At 38.1% G+C, this 17,340-nt stretch overlaps 1 protein-coding gene across 3 annotated transcripts in view; it reads left to right on the top strand.

Annotated features, from left to right (window-relative positions):
- LOC5569629 (5-aminolevulinate synthase, nonspecific, mitochondrial) overlaps positions 1-17,340 on the top strand; it is a 28,600-nt gene that overhangs the window by 10,512 nt on the left and 748 nt on the right. Inside the window, exons 1-2 of one of the 3 annotated variants that reach the window (XM_001658603.2) lie at positions 4,059-4,404; positions 15,643-17,286. In XM_001658603.2, coding sequence (XP_001658653.1) covers positions 15,697-17,286 — 1,590 coding nt within the window. In that variant the 5' untranslated portion in view covers positions 4,059-4,404; positions 15,643-15,696. Of the gene's footprint in view, positions 1-4,058; positions 4,405-13,336; positions 13,640-15,642; positions 17,287-17,340 lie in introns of those variants that run through there. The other 2 variants (XM_021854808.1, XM_021854809.1) reach the window with 2 other exon arrangements.

The following is a 17,340-nucleotide window of genomic DNA, read 5'->3' as shown; positions in this document are numbered from 1 at the left end:
TGATAAAATAAGACTCTTAGGAGTTATTTTAGACTCAAAACTATCATTTGTAGATCACTATAATGCAATAATTCATAGAGCAGGAAATATGTTCAATTTCATAAAACAATTTGGCCAATACTTCCGTGATCCTTACACATTAAAAATACTTTATGTTGCATATTTAAGATCAATATTAGAATATTGTAGTATTGTTTGGTCACCTTACACAAAACAAAACATGAAGAACGTATAGAATCGATACAAAAGCAATTTTTATTATACGCACTACGTAATTTAGGCTGGTCAGTACTTCCTCTACCATCATATGAATCACGATGCATGCTTATCAATATGAAATCACTGAAAGTGCGCCGTGATTATGCTATGGTTTCTTTTGTTAACGATATTGTTTCACAACGCATTGATTCTGCTTATATACTTTCAAAACTGAATTTTTATACTCCAACTCGTCACTTGCGCAATCGTTACTTGTTCACAGTAGGTCATCATCGCACGAACTACGCTAAATTTAGTCTGTTGAATCAGATGATGACTACATATATATAATCAGTATTGTGAAATGATTGATGTTAACATGTCTCGAACAAAACTCTAAAAAATACTTTTTTGATATACAATACAATAGTAACTAAGGAATGTATTATGAATCGAGTATACTCAACAAATTTATGATATATAAACACATAGATATTAAGAACACAATGTAATTTAGAATAGTCTACAAAATGCTTGACGTCAAATAAATAAATAAATCTCTGGAAAAAGATTTTTAATACAAATACAAAACTAGTCAGTAGGGTAATGACTGTTTACATCGTTCTTAAATAGTAACAGTTGGCGTCAGCTGCAAAAAGTACAGACAACAATATTTCGAACATTCGGTTTCTCTCACTCGCCGTCGACCGGCGACACCGATGTTTGTATTCCACTCACTGATCGCACTATAGAAGAGTGCATGGTGACGTCACGAAAAATTCTCCTTCTCTGTCCCTCTTTCATCACGCTCAATTGACTATCCTGCTCTTTGACATTCACTGCTGGAATTGTTTAGATTTTTTTATATGGATTTGACATTCACTGCTGGAATTGTCGAATTTTTTTATATGGAGTTTTGGTGTTATGTCAGGCGTGCAACGATCTATACGCTCGTTTCTCAAATTTTTCAAAGTTCCAACACAAGCGCATGGAAGAATTGTAGTTAAGAACTGTCAACACGTATGGAAAATAATGGAAAATGTAAATTACATGCAATTAAGAAACTGGATCGAAAAAGTAGTGCTTACAAATCAAGCATGAAGAGATAATTTTTGTGTTTAGTTCATCTTCCGTGGCGCTTTCTTTGCTACAGAATTTCGTTTTTACTACCACTGAAAAAGAGCCATCTATTACCTTTTAAGCTTTGAATATCGCCCTCAGTCAGCTCTCTGTCAATAACTGCACGGATAAAAAAATATAGTAATTTTAAATAGATTTTGGCTTGTTTCAACCAAAACTTAAGGTTGAATTTTGCACAAACGTAAAACCAATTTGAATCTACTAATCGCGTTGTTTGAAATAAACTAACAGTTTGCGTTCAATATTCAACATCGTCTTAGTTGAAATAAACAAACATTTGTTAGTAATAACTAATTTGTAGGATGTTTGATATTGACAGTTCTACAAACAAACGAAGCATGTTTCTAGTTTGAATCCACCAAAAATTAGTTAGAAACAAACAAGAGGTGCAGTTTGATACAAACAAACAAATTATAGAAATTACGTTCTGGTTTATCCCTTCATTCTTGTTTTTATCATAATAGCAAAGTAATTATTACCTGAATTATCGATAGAACATTCAGCATCTTATAATATTTAGGCTCTGGTTGCATGACTCTATAAGTAGGTTTTATATTTTTACATGACAGTTTGCTTTCAGGCACAACACGAAATGAAAAGATGGCTAACTCTCGAGCCAGAACTTGAGCTCGCAAATAATCTAAAAATCTGGCTTCTTAGGTTGTTGTTTTTACAAACAAACAATCAGTTTGTTTCGATGTGTGTTGTTGTTTGAATCAATCTTATTGTTGGGTTTCTAAAATCAAATTCGTTAAGGTAAAAATAAACAAACTTTTATTTGCTAACAACTAATATATTAGTTTGATACAACGTTGATCATTGTTGTTCAATCGGAAAAAAATAAGTTGGGAACAAATAATCTAAATAGTTTGTTTTAAACAAAGTTTAGGTTCAAAAACAACAAATGTAGGTTTAAAACAAACAAAAATTTTGGTTGAATATCAACCAATTTTTGTGTTGTTTCAAACTAGCTTGTTTTTTCTGCGTGTGTAAAAGTGCTTACTGAGCTGAGAAACAGGACTTCTCGCGGAACATTACTAAAGGACCTATGTACAAATGAGAGATTCTCTCCTCTCTCTTTCTTTTTCGATTATAACAGTGGAATAATAATGATTTTAGGAAGTTTTTCACTATAGATCGAAAGTCAATTCCCTTGACTAGCGTTTCATACAAAAAACGCAACAGAAGAGGTTAATGTGACTCAGTTATTAATGAAAGAGAAAGTAAACAAAGAGAGCCTCTCAATGTTAGATAGGTCCTTTAGTAATGTTCCGCGAGACTTGTCTCAGAAAGAAGTTGCCAACAGGATATTTTGATAGAAAAGCTAAACATGGAAGAAGGGAAAATATATGATGAAATTTTTACAGTCAAATTTTACGCACCAGTGGCATTCGGGGTGATGGTATCTGTCAAATTTCCAGGAGTAATCTACGAAGTAATTCTCTGAGCTTTTGAAGAAACGTCTTCTGCAATAGCTTGATGAATTTATAAAGTGTGTCCTCAGAGATATTCTTTGTCAAATTCTTTGTGAGGAGGTTAATGGAAAGATAATAATTCAATCCCCAATGTAATTTTAAAAGCGATCCTTAAGAAAATCTTGTAGTAGTAACGACGTTAACAAATTCTAAAGCATAGAAGTCTAGCATCATCTTGTCAGCCACAGTACCTAAAAGCTGACGATACTGTCTTATGATGCTTGTTAGCACTGAGAAGCCTTTTAGCGACTCATACACCGCTTACATCAGTGATTAGTGATTCACTATTCTTGTTACAATGTTAGGCCTGGCAATCATTACCGTTAATCAGTACGATTTAGTCGAGATAAAGCATCGTAAATGAATAACTCATACTAGTAACAGGGAACATTGTACCTTGATAATTGTCACAACATCAACAAATTTCGCAAACACAACTTTTGCATATCACGATTACTCAGCACAAATTTTCAATTTAACCCGTTCACCTTCTCCAGGTACGTTGATTTTGCCAGAAATGTGTGTGTGTGTTTCGAAGTGTTCTCTTTTCCTATACACATGCATTGTTGATATCGTTAAAAAGCTCCAACACCTTTTTTACAGCCCTGGTCGGTTTTGTCTAAGCACGTACCTGAAACCGCAAACGATGATAAGGAAATCAGCCGGCAAGAACATTGATAGCCATATAGGATTTCCTGTGCTAACCCACAACTGAACTCCTATCCTCTATGCGTGTAGCAAAACACGATTCTGGTCAGCGATGCGATAAGAGAAACCCTACATGCCAAAAAAAATCGTATCAAATTACCAATTTCCAAATATGGCTCAGGTCCGCGATAAGTCTGCTTGTTCTTCTCCTTGGGACATTACGTCCCCCCTGGAACAGAGCCCGCTTCTCAATTTCTAAGTGTTCAACACTTCAACAGTTGCCTTTTGCATTCGTAAATCGAGTGGCAGAGGCACGATTGTACTTTATACCCAGGGAAGTCAAAGACATTCCCTTATGAAAAGATTCTTAACCGACCGGGAATCGAACCTGGACACCTTCAGCATAGCTTTGCTTTGTAGCCGCGGACATTACCCCTCGGCAACGATAAGTATTGAACTCTTTTAATGTGGTGGAATACTCAAACCGCAGGGGGATTGCACACGGTTGAAATCATGCTCGTGCTCGTGGTTGGTGTTTGTCGTAAAAATTGCCACTCTAATCAACAGTCGTTGTCATCGCCGTACCCACTTCGCTAGGTGACTATCCAGTTTCGACAGAGTAGCACGTTAAGCACTTGACTGTCTTTACCTATCTACTTGAATCCGTCCGATCCGAGTGGATCTGGAACCTCGACTCATACACACAGGCAACGGCATCACGTCGCGTGTAGCGATAAAGAAATCGAAGATCAAGTTTTTTCTCTGCTCGATTCCATCCGAGTCAGTTCCATTCAAACACTCGAACCGCCAGCAGCAATCCGGAGAAGTGAATCCAGCCAAAAGTGCCTTAGCAACAGTTGATTGAGTCACGTAATCTGTCACAGTTTTGCCGTTCAAAAGTTCGTTCGGGAAGCAGTCCTATACTTTGAGGAAGTAGATTTCGGTGAGTTTGATAAAGTTTCCATGGAAGCTGGCCGGATTGTGAGTCAGTGCTCGACGTTTTCACCTGCCCAGGTGACCCATGACCTCGAAAAGTGAATGTAGAATAGTGGCTGGCTATCGGCATGCAAGTGACGCAGGTTGAGCTCTAATTGCGATCGGTGTTGAATTTCACAATTTGCAGTTCATGTTGGACGGTCGTGTATCTATGCGTGACTGTTGTTGAACGGCTGTAAGCTTCGAGGTGTGAATTGATTTCCAAATTCGAGCAACTGTAAAAAGTTGAGGGTTATTGTACAGAATGTAATGGTCGGTCGGATGATTGTCGGGGGCAACCAATTCGGTCAAGGTCAAAGTTTGTAACTTTCGAAAGGAAATATTAGTGGTTTTACATCATTCGAGATCGGTTGTTACAGAAATAGCGACACAGTACTATTATTCTTCCTTGGCGCTACGTTCCTACAGGGACAATGACTACCTCCCAATTTAGTATTTTAAGACCACTTCCACAATAATTAACTGAAAGCTTTCTTTGCCAACTGATCATTTTTGCATTTATTTATCGGGTGGCAAGCACAAAGCTATACCTTGGGAAGTCAAGAAAATTTACAACACAGAAAGGTCCCCAATTAATGGATTTCGAACTCATCATTCTCAAGGGCCTTCCTTAGGGATAATGCACAAATTACGTCACGCTCCAAGGGGGGGGTTGGGGGTGCGTGACAAGCCTTACAAAATTTTCGGATGGCTCATACAGAGAACGTGACAAAGGGGGGGAGGGGGTCAAAAAAGTTGAAATTTAGCGTGACATAATGGTTAGAGTCCGCGGCTACAAAGCAAAGCCATGCTGATGGTGTCTGGGTTCGATTCCCGGTCCAGGATCTTTTCGTAATGGAAATTTCTTTGTTTTCCCTGGGCATAGAGAGTATCATCGTGCTTGCCACACGATATACAAATGCGAAAAATAGCAACTTTGGTAAAGAGTTAATAACTGTGGAAGTACTCATAAGAACACTAAGCTGAGAAGCAGGTTTTGTCATAGTGAGGACGTACTGGGTAGGGTAGGTGTACCAATTATGGATGCAATATGTCAACAGTAGTAATAAAAATCAAGTTGTAACCGCGTTTCTAAAACGCAAGCATGACTTGTTGGTGTCAATTACTTGTTTAAAGCCTTGCGAATCTGTTGATTTAAACAGTTTTAGTACTAAATTGACTAAGCTTCTAAAAATTGATTTTAAAAAGCGTTGTCTTTGTACCAATTATGGCAATAGCGTTCATAGCATTCGACATAAAAGTGTACCAATTATGGACTATCAAATATTTGCACGAAATGAACTCAAACGCCATAAAGAGCGAATGATAATGCAACGCTAATATGTAATGAAGATATCGCTCATAAAATTTTCCAAAAATTTTGGGTTAAATAGATGTTAAATCATTTTTTTGCAATGGGTTCATGGGAGAAAATTAATGTTCGAAAAAGAAGTCAAAATGTAGTGTAAATGCAAATTATGATACAAAACAGCATTAATGATCTCACATTACCTTTCCAGTGCCAATTTTTAACGAAAAAAGAGGAAAAAATCAAAAATCGAGTGTCGCTGAAAACCCCTCTCTATCATGAAATTAGCATCTTCCGCTCGCGAATGTTTTCGAACGTGTGATTGAAACATCTTAGTAATTGAGTACAAAACATAAAGATAATGCCTTACCAAACCGTCCCGTCGTGGAAGTCACCCGTAAAATAGCTTTACTTCTTTTATTTTACTGATCAAAAAATGTAAACAAACCGCCTCCAAAGTATTGCCATAATTGGGCTCTCATACACTCTTTGTACCAGTTATCGACATAGTGGAAATAACACGATTTCCAACTTAAAACAGTAGAATTGTTTGCATACCAGCTAAATTTATTTATTTGTTCTCACTAGGTAACAAACATTCATCGGTTGAAACAGTTTATCCGGATGAAACCATACATTTCGTAACGGAGGTCCCTTAGCCAACTGCTAAGAAGGTGACATATATGTGAGGCAAAATTTTCAAATGTTCATTTTTCGAAGCTTATTGCACGAATGTTCTTTTCAAGGTTTAGTTACCATCAAAAACAAATAGTTTAATCATTCCTGTGAACATAAGCCATTATAGTCTAGTGAAACAATAAGAAAAATCTCTTTTTGTTCCCACTATTGCCATAATTGGTACTATAGCCATAATTGGTACTTCTACCCTACGAATTGTAAATCATAAAAGATACCGAACTTTCATGTTTTTGACTGAAAACTTCTGAGGTTCAGTCATATTTTTTACTTTTTACTGAACTAGAGTAGGGGAAAGTGGGGCAGTTTGGCCACCTTAAGGAAAAGTCGATAAAAGTGCTGAAAATATTATGAATTTTTCGAATGTTTGCATGATGCCCAACAATTTTTAGATGAATACACTAGATCAGCATGATTTCTGTTGTCTTATAAATTTCACGGATGAATGATTGATTTTTCAAAATTTGTCATTTTTCGAGTCGATTTTTTACTGATGGGGTGATATGAGCACCCCATTTTTGATTGCAAAATAATCTCATATAATCCAAAAATTCAATTATGTTGTTACTATACTTGAAAGTTATTAGCATTTATAAACACCCGGTGCAAGACGATATAAATTTTTAGGAACATTCTAACAGTCAAACATCATTATTCAGAAATGATGAAATTTAAAAGAGCCATTCGGGGCAATATGGGCAGTTTTTTGGAATATCATTTATTTAATTTTCTTTGAGTTTTGAACACTGACTTATAACATGCCTATTGCTTCATTTCCTCATCAGCTTTGGGGTTGCATGTTATTTCAGTTGAAATTTCAAGAATTTATGCAGTTTTCAAGGGGTGCTCATTCCACCCCATTGGCCAAACCGCCCCGACTACCCCTAGCTGTCAGACCCAATTTTGCAACATTACCGAACAGGCCGAAAAGTCAGTTGAGTTGATGTTTTTTTACTGACTTGTCATTAAAATCAAATCAAAACAAATTGATGCGCATGCGGGAAAGTGTCAAATGAGAATCTCCTGCTGTTAAATCGTCCGGCGCCGGGAGACACGGCTATGCAGGGTGGCCACCAAATGTTCATTTCGAAATTCCCGCTTTTTTCCCGGTTTTCCCGGTATAATTGTTAGAATTTTCCCGGTTTTTAATTGAGGAGCCTGAACGTGACCCTTCGATTGGTTTTTCAATTGAGTACACCAAAAATTTTGTTTCAAACTTTTCAACGGTATTTTTCCGTCCAATAAGAAAAAAAATAATATTCGTAGAAGAATGCCTTGTATTTTTTGTCTCTCGTACAATTGGTATGGAATGACAAATTGTTGAAAAAGCTTAAAAAAAGTTAATGTCAAATTTGCTTTCTTGAAGGATTTCCCAAAAATATTTTTCCACTCAAACACGTCGGAGACCCTAAAGAAAACAAAAGTGAAAGAATAATTCAAATCAGTCGTCCCGTTCTCAAGCCAACTCGTGACATACAAACAGCATTCCATTTCCATTTACATGTCTAGATATGCCCTTTTTGTTCCCTATTACCCTATTTAAAGTATTTCAATTTTCAACCTTACTTTTTTTCTTCATACACGCTTAAATTTTGTTCGCGAGCTCGGCATTTTTAAATGCTGCGTCAACTCGGCTTCAGCCCATTTTGCTGAAAACCCAGCTAAAAATAATTTTAACCGAGATTCGGCAACTTCTGAAACTGAAATCTCGGTTAGTTCTACATTTTGTGTATATGTAGAAAAGTAGTTAAAAATATCGTGGAAAAGTTTCTACAATTAACCAAGTGCCTGAAATTATAAGTCTGGAGGAAGTTAGATTGTACGGACTCTTCTGTAAGTATGCTCAAAATTGTTGTTTTTTATGTAATTTAGTATACAATGTCGTTCGTTTTCTGCCGGGAAGTAGTTATGGAATAATTAGTAGAATTTTAAGGACATGTCAATAATTATTTTCAATTATGATTTATGGGCAGCCCAAAGTTAGCATTGCTTAAAAACACAAATGTAAATTAAATAAATTAAGAATATATTCTGCTGCCAAAAGTGCCTCAATGAAGATTGTTGTTCATTTTTACTGAGATTTCAGTTTGTGAGATGCCGAGATTCTCAGTTTAACACGGTAGCTAAATTCTTTCACTGAAACCGAGTTAATCAGCTAAAAGATGACTGCCGAACGCTCGCCTGTGTGGATCTCGGTTTCCGAAATCCGAGTTTCGGCATTTTATTCTAAGTGTGTAAAAATTAAGAGTTCACTAAAGCTAATAAGTTTAAGATGAGGATGAAACAAAGCCACACTAAACTAAAGTAACTAAAGAAAATAATGAATCCAATATGTTACTTTATGCAAGAAGTTTTAATATCTGATTCAAAACTTTGAGTCAAATAAAATACAGAAAAAAATAACCCTGATAGTAGGAGATAAAAAAATAAAATATTCCAAAACATTACCAACCAACTTGAGTGTAGCAAACTAGACTGTTTCAACAAGAAAATTTAAAAGTTATTTGTCCAAGATAACAGATGCTTAATGGCAATATGATCAACCATATCAACTTTCTACAACTTATTTTTGATGATTTATAGATTTATAGCTTGAAGATGTTCTTTCAAAATAATTTTCCCGGTGACCATCTCAAATTCCCGGTTTTTCCCGTCTTTTTCCCGATGGATTCAAATTCCCGTCTTTTTCCCGCTTTTCCCGTTTTTCCCGGTTTGGTGGCCACCCTGCTATGGCAACCAAACTTTTCCTGCACCTATTTTGCGCTTTCTCGTGATAAGTAGTTGGTTTCAGTTGGTTTCCATACAAGAGGCAAATTCATCTGCATCATTGAGTTTGCCTCTTGTATGCAAACCGACCAAATAATGATTTTGTCACACATTTTTCGATTACTTCCATTGAGATATGAGCATACCGTAAATGTTTATTCGTACGAAAAATGCATGTCGATGTTCATGTTCATGTCGATTGGGTTTTAATTTGTATTGATTTCAAAAAACAGTATCGGGAGAAGCAAAGCATGAAGCATGAGAAACTGGAAAGCCAGTAAAAACGCTCAACAATTTTATTGTCTTCTTCTTCTTCTTGACATTAACGTTCTAACTGGGACAGAGCCTGCTTCTCAAGCTTAGTATTCTCATGCGCACTTCCACAGTTATTAACTGAGAGCTTTCTTAGCCAAAGTTGCCATTTTCGCATTCGTACATCGTGTGGCAGGTACGATGATACTCTATGCCCAGGGAAGTCAAGGAAATTTCCTTTACGAAAAGATCCTGGACCGACCGAGAATTGAACCCAGACACCTTCAGCATGGCTTTGCTTTGTAGCCGCAGACTCTAACCACTCGGCTAAGGAAGGCCCCATAATTTTACTGTCTAAGTCAGTAATTTCCATCAATCAAAACATATTTTGGTTTACTGGGTTTTTTTCGGTAATCGTAAAAATTACCGAAAAAACCGTAGATCCAAAACCCAGTAAAATTTTACTGGGGTCGGTAATCTGAATTGACTGTGTAGCTCAATTCAAAACAGATGTTATAAATGCCATGCTGGTCCGAATAGTAAAAGTAACGTACTTTTACAACAAATATTTTAGAAATTGATAGAGATTTGGAAAAATTATGGCTATTTGTTGTTTTTTTTTTTTGTAAAATTGTAATTTGCATTCAAAGTTCCAGTGTATGGAAAAAATGCCTTATTCGATTTTTTATGTAAGTGCATTTCTAGACCTACCATAAAGATGGTTTGAAATGTATTAGTTTGTATTAGTAATGTTCGAATCAGCAGGGCAATAGTTCGAGCCATATATTATTTCGCAAAAAAAAATGCAAATTGCCTGAAATTCACATATTACCTCTAATTTTAGCGAAATATGCTCAATCGTCAGAAAAAAAGTTACCAAAACTTCACGTGTTTACTTAGTTTTGCAAAAACGACTATTTCTAGGTATACAGGTATGTTCCGATTTTGTCACGTTTCGATTTCTTCAACAAATTATTCCTTTTTTTATCAACATAAAAAATGTTTTTTTTTTTTTTTTTTTTGAATGTTTAGAATTCTATAAACTTAAAACTTATTTTGAATCAAGAAGAACGTTTTTCATATTTTTGACAATATGCAGGTGTAGAGCACATGTATAATAGGTATCGAGTGTGTTATGGGATTTTTTTATGAAAATTTATTAGTACACAGTTCGAACGAAACGTGTAAATTTCTGATTCTGATTTTATAATGAGCAATTCTCGCTGAAACCAGGCCGCCATCGGCACCCATCGTTAGAATTCCAACTTTATGCCACTGATCGCCAGTTTTCGATAAAACTTAAGGGTGGTCCTTTCTGTTTTCTCAAATTGGTGGACCCCTCGTACGCCAGCAAGCTGAACAGTTTGCGAAAAAGCCCATTTTTGGAAAATCTTGGGTATTTCTTCACGTGATATGTCTCATATTTCGCTTGGAACGCATAGCAAACATAGTGCCATCATATAGAGAAAAGATATAGCTTTCATTTAAAGTTAAAAACATTTTGGCCATCTTGAATTTTGTTAAAAAATTCGCTTTTTCACCATTAGCGCACCGCTCGTTTTGAATTCTGAGATCACCATCTGAAAGCTGAGGAAAAATTGCGTAAGATAGGCTACAGAGGCTAGGTGAGCAATGTTATTTACCCTATCAAATGAACGGTTTTCTAAATCATGTTATACGATTTTGACGTATATGGCGAGTACAATCAATGATTCTATATGATGGCACTATGTTTGCTATGCGTTCCAAGCGAAATATGAGACATATCACGTGAAAAAATACCCAAGATTTATCAAAAAATGGGCTTTTTCGCAAACTGTTCAGCTAGCTGGCGTACGAGGGGTCCACCAATTTGAGAAAACAGAAAGGACCACCCTTAAGTTTTATCGAAAACTAACGATCAGTGACATAAAATTGGAATTCTAACGATGGATGCCGATGGCAGCCTGGTTTCAGCAAGAATTGCTCAATGCACATAATTGGAGCGTGGAATATCATGGATATTTACATGATATGTAATGTAAACTTCAATCATATATCATGTAAACCAGCAGAATCCTGAATTATTACGTGACATATAACACACTTTTACATGATTCCAGACATAAATTTACATGACGTCATATTTACATCGCATAAATGAAGTTTACATGACGTGTGATCTTCATTATTTTTCACTGTGTAAGTTTTATTTATTTCTTTCCAACGGCTATAGTTTTATGGATATATTGATTTTTCCACTAAGGTTGAAGTTTTGCCCCACCGTTCTCTATTTCTTGTAGATTTCTATGAAAATTTTTACACATATAGGAACTAAGAAATATTGTGGATTAGAAGAACCAGAGATTTTCGAAGATGTTGAGCCTTCGCTAAGTGACCATTAGGTTAGGTAGTTAAAAAAATGATCGTTATTTATCCTTATTATGTCACCTGCTTCTGTCTGAACCGGTTTCGACCCCTTCCGGTGTTTGGATGCAATATTTTTTCAAAAGCAAATTAGGGATGATAAGAGTAACACTGCAAACAACCTCTGGCATTTATGACACAACGACACTCGTTTACATTGTTGTATTGTTTGCTGTTCGAAGCTACTAATTATCGGTAGACACGAACTCGCACTTACTGCTACTGTCTTCAACATGCAATCCATCAATTTCGTCCAAGTGCTTGCTCATCAATCAGCATTCCTTTTAATTTCTATGCCTTATCTCCTTAAAACCTTCTCTTTAATCCAAATTGGTACCTGTTTTGAGTTACGAACTACATTTACCTTCTTAAAGATTATCTTCATAAAATCGACCACAGTTGATTCATTAAGCACACTCACGTGGGTCACCCTTTTTTCTATTTGTTTACTAAATTTATTTGAAGAAGTGACGTTCTTCAAAACTTTCATTGAAAAAACGTGGCTAATTTTCTCAGCATTAAATCGAGCAAAACTTCAAATTTCAGTACCATAATCTTATATTCTTGAAGAGCACTTGCCAAAGCTTGGCGGAAAAATCTGAAACTTATTTAAAAAAGATAGAGTAGTCATTCAAGTTATTGGAAAAAGCTTGGAGGCACTGTATCGTGCAAAGGTTTTTGGTCACTAGAATTTACTTGAAACACGAAGATTCTGTAATAGTAGTTTGCCCAATAAGTTGCAGAATGTTGATTTGTACAGCACGACGGAATCATATATTGATTCAAAGAGTGTTGTAAAATCGAGTTTTGCATCGAGTTGCGTACAACCTTTTTGAGGGTATAAAGAATAGTAGCGTTCATTTCTGAAAATTGTTGTTTAATGATTCAATACGCAATTCAAAAGAATTAGGTTTTCAGTTTAACTTTGAAAAAAATTACAACTTAAGTAAAAATTTAGTTAACAAAATTAAACACTACAATGATCAAAATACCTACGAAGTAAGAGCAACTACTCATTGCCTTTCGAATCAGCCATAGAGAGTTTCAATGAGGTCCTATTAAACATGTAGACTCATTAGACCATATCACAGAGATATGGACAATACACTTTTTTAGAGGGTGACCTTTAATTTTTAGCACGGGAGTGTACTTGTGGATTACCGAACAGCATCCTTCGACAAACGTCTGATTGACCTCCCCCAGCTTGACCAGTCACCAAAGGTGATGAACGACCTTTGCCCAGAACTGCCCGTTTTATCCGTCAGTGGTTACTGCCATAAGGATCCCACTCGTCTGAGCAAACGACAGCCATCGTGTCGTGTCGTATAAAAAGGCTCAATACCTTTGGAGGTGGGGGGCCCTGTTTGGTGTAGATTCTGTTTGCAGCTCGCGTGGTGGTCGCGTTTGACCGGTGCACTACCCTTAACGAGAGCAACGAGACAGTCGTTGAGTAACTGCCTAACTGCCACTTCATACACTGCCAAATGCTGAGTGCTGACTCTAGTCTCATACGAGTGGTGTGATACAACAGTTTGAACTAGTTTCCTCTGGTGAATATCTCGTGCTGTGCTCAAACCTATAGGGTAGATCTGCAGAGGCCACTAAAGGTTACACCACATAGTACTGAAAAAAAAATAACTTTATGAGTCAATCAGTGTGACGGACTGATCCGCCGGTGTTAGTTTTGGCTGCCATCAATCGGAGATAGAGACACATCAATCAACGTCACGTTTTTTAGTGCTTCGTTCCAGTTTGGGTCGGCAAAATGAATAAGGTGCGAATATATAAAAGTTCAAAACCCCCTCGGAGTTGTCGGCTTTAAAAATCAATATTGATTCGAATGGTGATCGCGATCGTCGTCATCAGTGCGCCAGGCAGCCGATTAGCAATTTAAAATTATTGGACGATGGATGGATTGGATACCACTCGAAATTAGCGTTCGCTTATTTCAATTGCAATCGACTCCCTTGGGGACACCAGTTCAGATTTATTGATAGAATGCTTTTTGCTACTAATGATGACGACGAGGTTGAATTGCTATCGTCTTGACACACGTGTTGCAGTAAGGTTCCGCATTTTACATTCGTCGTCATATACCTACTATCGATATGAACGTGAGCTTGATATTTCATTACTAGCGGTGAAATAGGCTTCTGTTGTTTTTAAGTGGCATGTATAAAACTTTTTTGGGCACAAGTTGGATAAAACTATTTTTATTTCAATGAGATACTTCTACATTTATTTTCTAAAAACATGATTCACAAAAAAACATTGTACAATTGAACATATTTGTGGCACGGTCAATCATGTTGTACATAGGAATTTACATAACCGTATGTTATAGTTGATTCACCCATACATTTTGCTGCTTCAACTACGTTATAAATCAAAGAAATGATTCGTAAATGAGAGTGAGTTTTTTTTTTAATTAGATAGTGTCTATTCAATTCCATTGAAAACTAGTGTTTTTGGTGGATTATTTCAAATAATATCCAAGACAAACAGACACAACTCTCTCTCTACTCAAACAGTGGGGTACCCTCGAGAGGGTTAAGGGTTTAAACCCCCCGCAGAGCCGAACATTTTGGAACAAGTTTCTGGCATGAAGCCTGTTGAAATTCGAAAACATTTCGAACAGCATGATCAGTTTCATAAATGTTAATTAACCTTTATTTTCTCAAATTTAGAACATAGCTTAGTCTCTCCAGTTTGAGCGACAAATTGCTGGTTGGGTTTCAAAGAATATGAATCGAATTTTGTGTAAAAAAAAAGTCCCCAATTTGCATATCTTATGTTTCTGATTTTTTTTTTTTTTTGTGGGTTTCATCAAGACGAATTTTATGTCAAATCGGTCAGTCACAGAACTCGACCATCTTTGATTTGCAGTAAATTTTGCAAATGTGTTTGTTATAATAGAAAACACTTAGAAAAATCGATCATTTTGACTAAAGAATAACTTTTGAAAATGGCTCATAAGTTTTGGCATGCAATTTATTTGAAAAATGATCTCGTGAAGCATGCGGAGCATTTTAAAACTTTGCCGAAGACACCATACATCTAAAATTGACGGTCTAGGCGCTATCATTTTTGTCTTCCTAGATTTTACTTTGGGACCAATGTGCAATAGTGTGGGACAAAATTTAGATTCTCGCTCCAGTCCACTTTTTGGATTGCATTTAGATCCCATACCAACTGTGCAAAATTTCAGCTCGATCGGAGAAACTATATTTTAGCGCCAGCCATTCAAAGTTTGTATGAGATTTACTATGGGAAAACTTACTTTTGCAAAGAAAAATCGCCAGACGTTGACCATTGACCTCTATAAATATTCTGAACACAGACCTCGATAGGTATTTCTACGATGAACAACATTGCCAAAGACCGCAAGTAATCTAAAATTTTCATATAACCATGTCCCAGGCTAATGTGCAATGTATGTCACAGAACGGGGCCTAGATAGCCGTAACGGTTATCGCGCAATTATCAGAAAGACCAATCTGTGACCCGCGTATCCAACCGGTCGAGGATCTTTTCGTATATTTTCTCGACTTCCCAGGGCATAGAGTATCTCCGTGCATGCCTCATAATATATGCATGCTCATTGGAACACTAAGCTGAGAAGCAGGCTCTGATCCAGTGGGGACGTGACGCCAGAAAAAAGAAGTCTGTCACAGATAACACAGACTTGGCAAATGCTAATGCTATCCCTAAATGGTCTAGACAAACATATCTAATCTTGCTAATCCATTTCCCCGTTTCTTTTTTCTCACCCTGTAGCTCGTCAATTTCATCTCGCCAAATCTGTTCCGCTCGGTAAGCAGCATTAAGAAGATGCCTTGCCCATTCCTGACTCGTCTGAGCACCAGCTACGTGCGCAACTACGCGCCGGCCCTGCTGAAGACGTACGGCTCGCAATGCCCTGTGGTTGCCCGTACCATCTCGAGCCTGCAAAATCCCCCGGCTGGCACCGGTGCGGATGCCGCTGGAGCTGGAAGCGTGGCCACCAAGAAGAAGGAGCCCGTCGCAACCCCCAAGCAGCCGGAGGTGAAAACCCCGAGCCGTAACTTGAGCTCACTGCAGCAACCGAAGGCCAAGGAGGAGGCCAAGAAGTGCCCCTTCTTGAGCTCGGCTGCTCCGCACGTTAAGGAACTCGGTGCGGAAAGCGTGGACGTTCCCGCTACCCGTCCGTTCCAATACGAGGAGTTCTTCCATGAGCAAATCATGCGCAAGAAGAAGGACCACTCGTACCGTGTGTTCAAGAAGGTCAACCGTTTAGCCGAAGCTGGCAAGTTTCCGAAAGCTTTGGAATATTCCTGGGGTGAACGCCCAATTACGGTATGGTGCTCCAACGACTACCTGGGTATGTCCTGTCATCCTGAGGTGAAGAAAGCGGTGGCTAATGCCCTCGAAACCTACGGAGCTGGTGCCGGTGGAACTAGGAACATTTCCGGAAACTCACTGAATCATGAAAATCTCGAGAGCCGTCTGGCGCAACTCCATGAAAAAGAGGGCGCCTTACTGTTCACCTCGTGTTTCGTAGCCAACGATTCTACGCTGTTTACGCTAGCAAAAGCTCTGCCAGGTTGTCACATCTTCTCGGATGCTGGAAACCATGCTTCGATGATCCAGGGAATCAAGAACAGCGGTGTGCCGAAGCATATCTTTCGCCACAACGACCCTGCTCATTTGAGGGAACTCCTGTCGAAAGTTGATAAGTCATTACCTAAGATTGTTGCATTTGAAACCGTGCACTCCATGACGGGAGCGATCTGCCCATTGGAGGAACTTTGCGATGTAGCCCATGAGTTCGGTGCTCTGACCTTCGTGGACGAAGTGCATGCCGTTGGTCTCTACGGAGACCATGGAGCAGGAGTTGGCGAACGGGAAGGACTTCTGCACAAGATGGATATTATTTCGGGAACACTGGGAAAGGCCTTTGGCAACGTTGGAGGTTACATTGCCAGTACGTCTCTTTTGATCGATATGGTGCGCTCGTATGCTGCCGGATTCATCTTTACCACTTCTCTGCCCCCAACGGTCCTGTGTGGAGCATTAAAGGCCGTGAACATCCTGGCTTCGGACGAAGGTCGTGAGTTGCGCACCCGTCATCAAGAAAATGTCCGTTACCTTCGCGGGTTGTTGCAAAGGGAAGGGTTCCCCGTGGAGCACACTCCAAGTCATATCATTCCAGTCAAGATTGGTAATCCGGCTCAATGCACTGAACTGTCGGATCTGATGATCAAACGTTTTGGACACTACATTCAAGCCATCAACTACCCAACGGTAGCACGTGGCGAGGAGAAATTGCGTCTTGCACCAACACCACACCACACCAAGGAGATGATGGATATTTTGGTCCGCGACATGAAAATTGTCTGGAAAGACCTCGGAATGCCACTCAACGGATCAGCATGTACTGCGGTAAGTTCTCGATTCAGAACAAATCACCAACTGTTCTATAACATTATAATTTTG

The sequence above is a fragment of the Aedes aegypti genome, chromosome 3 (assembly GCF_002204515.2).
Source record: "Aedes aegypti strain LVP_AGWG chromosome 3, AaegL5.0 Primary Assembly, whole genome shotgun sequence".
Lineage (NCBI taxonomy): Eukaryota > Metazoa > Arthropoda > Insecta > Diptera > Culicidae > Aedes > Aedes aegypti.
This window is presented reverse-complemented; position numbering and strand designations above follow the sequence as displayed.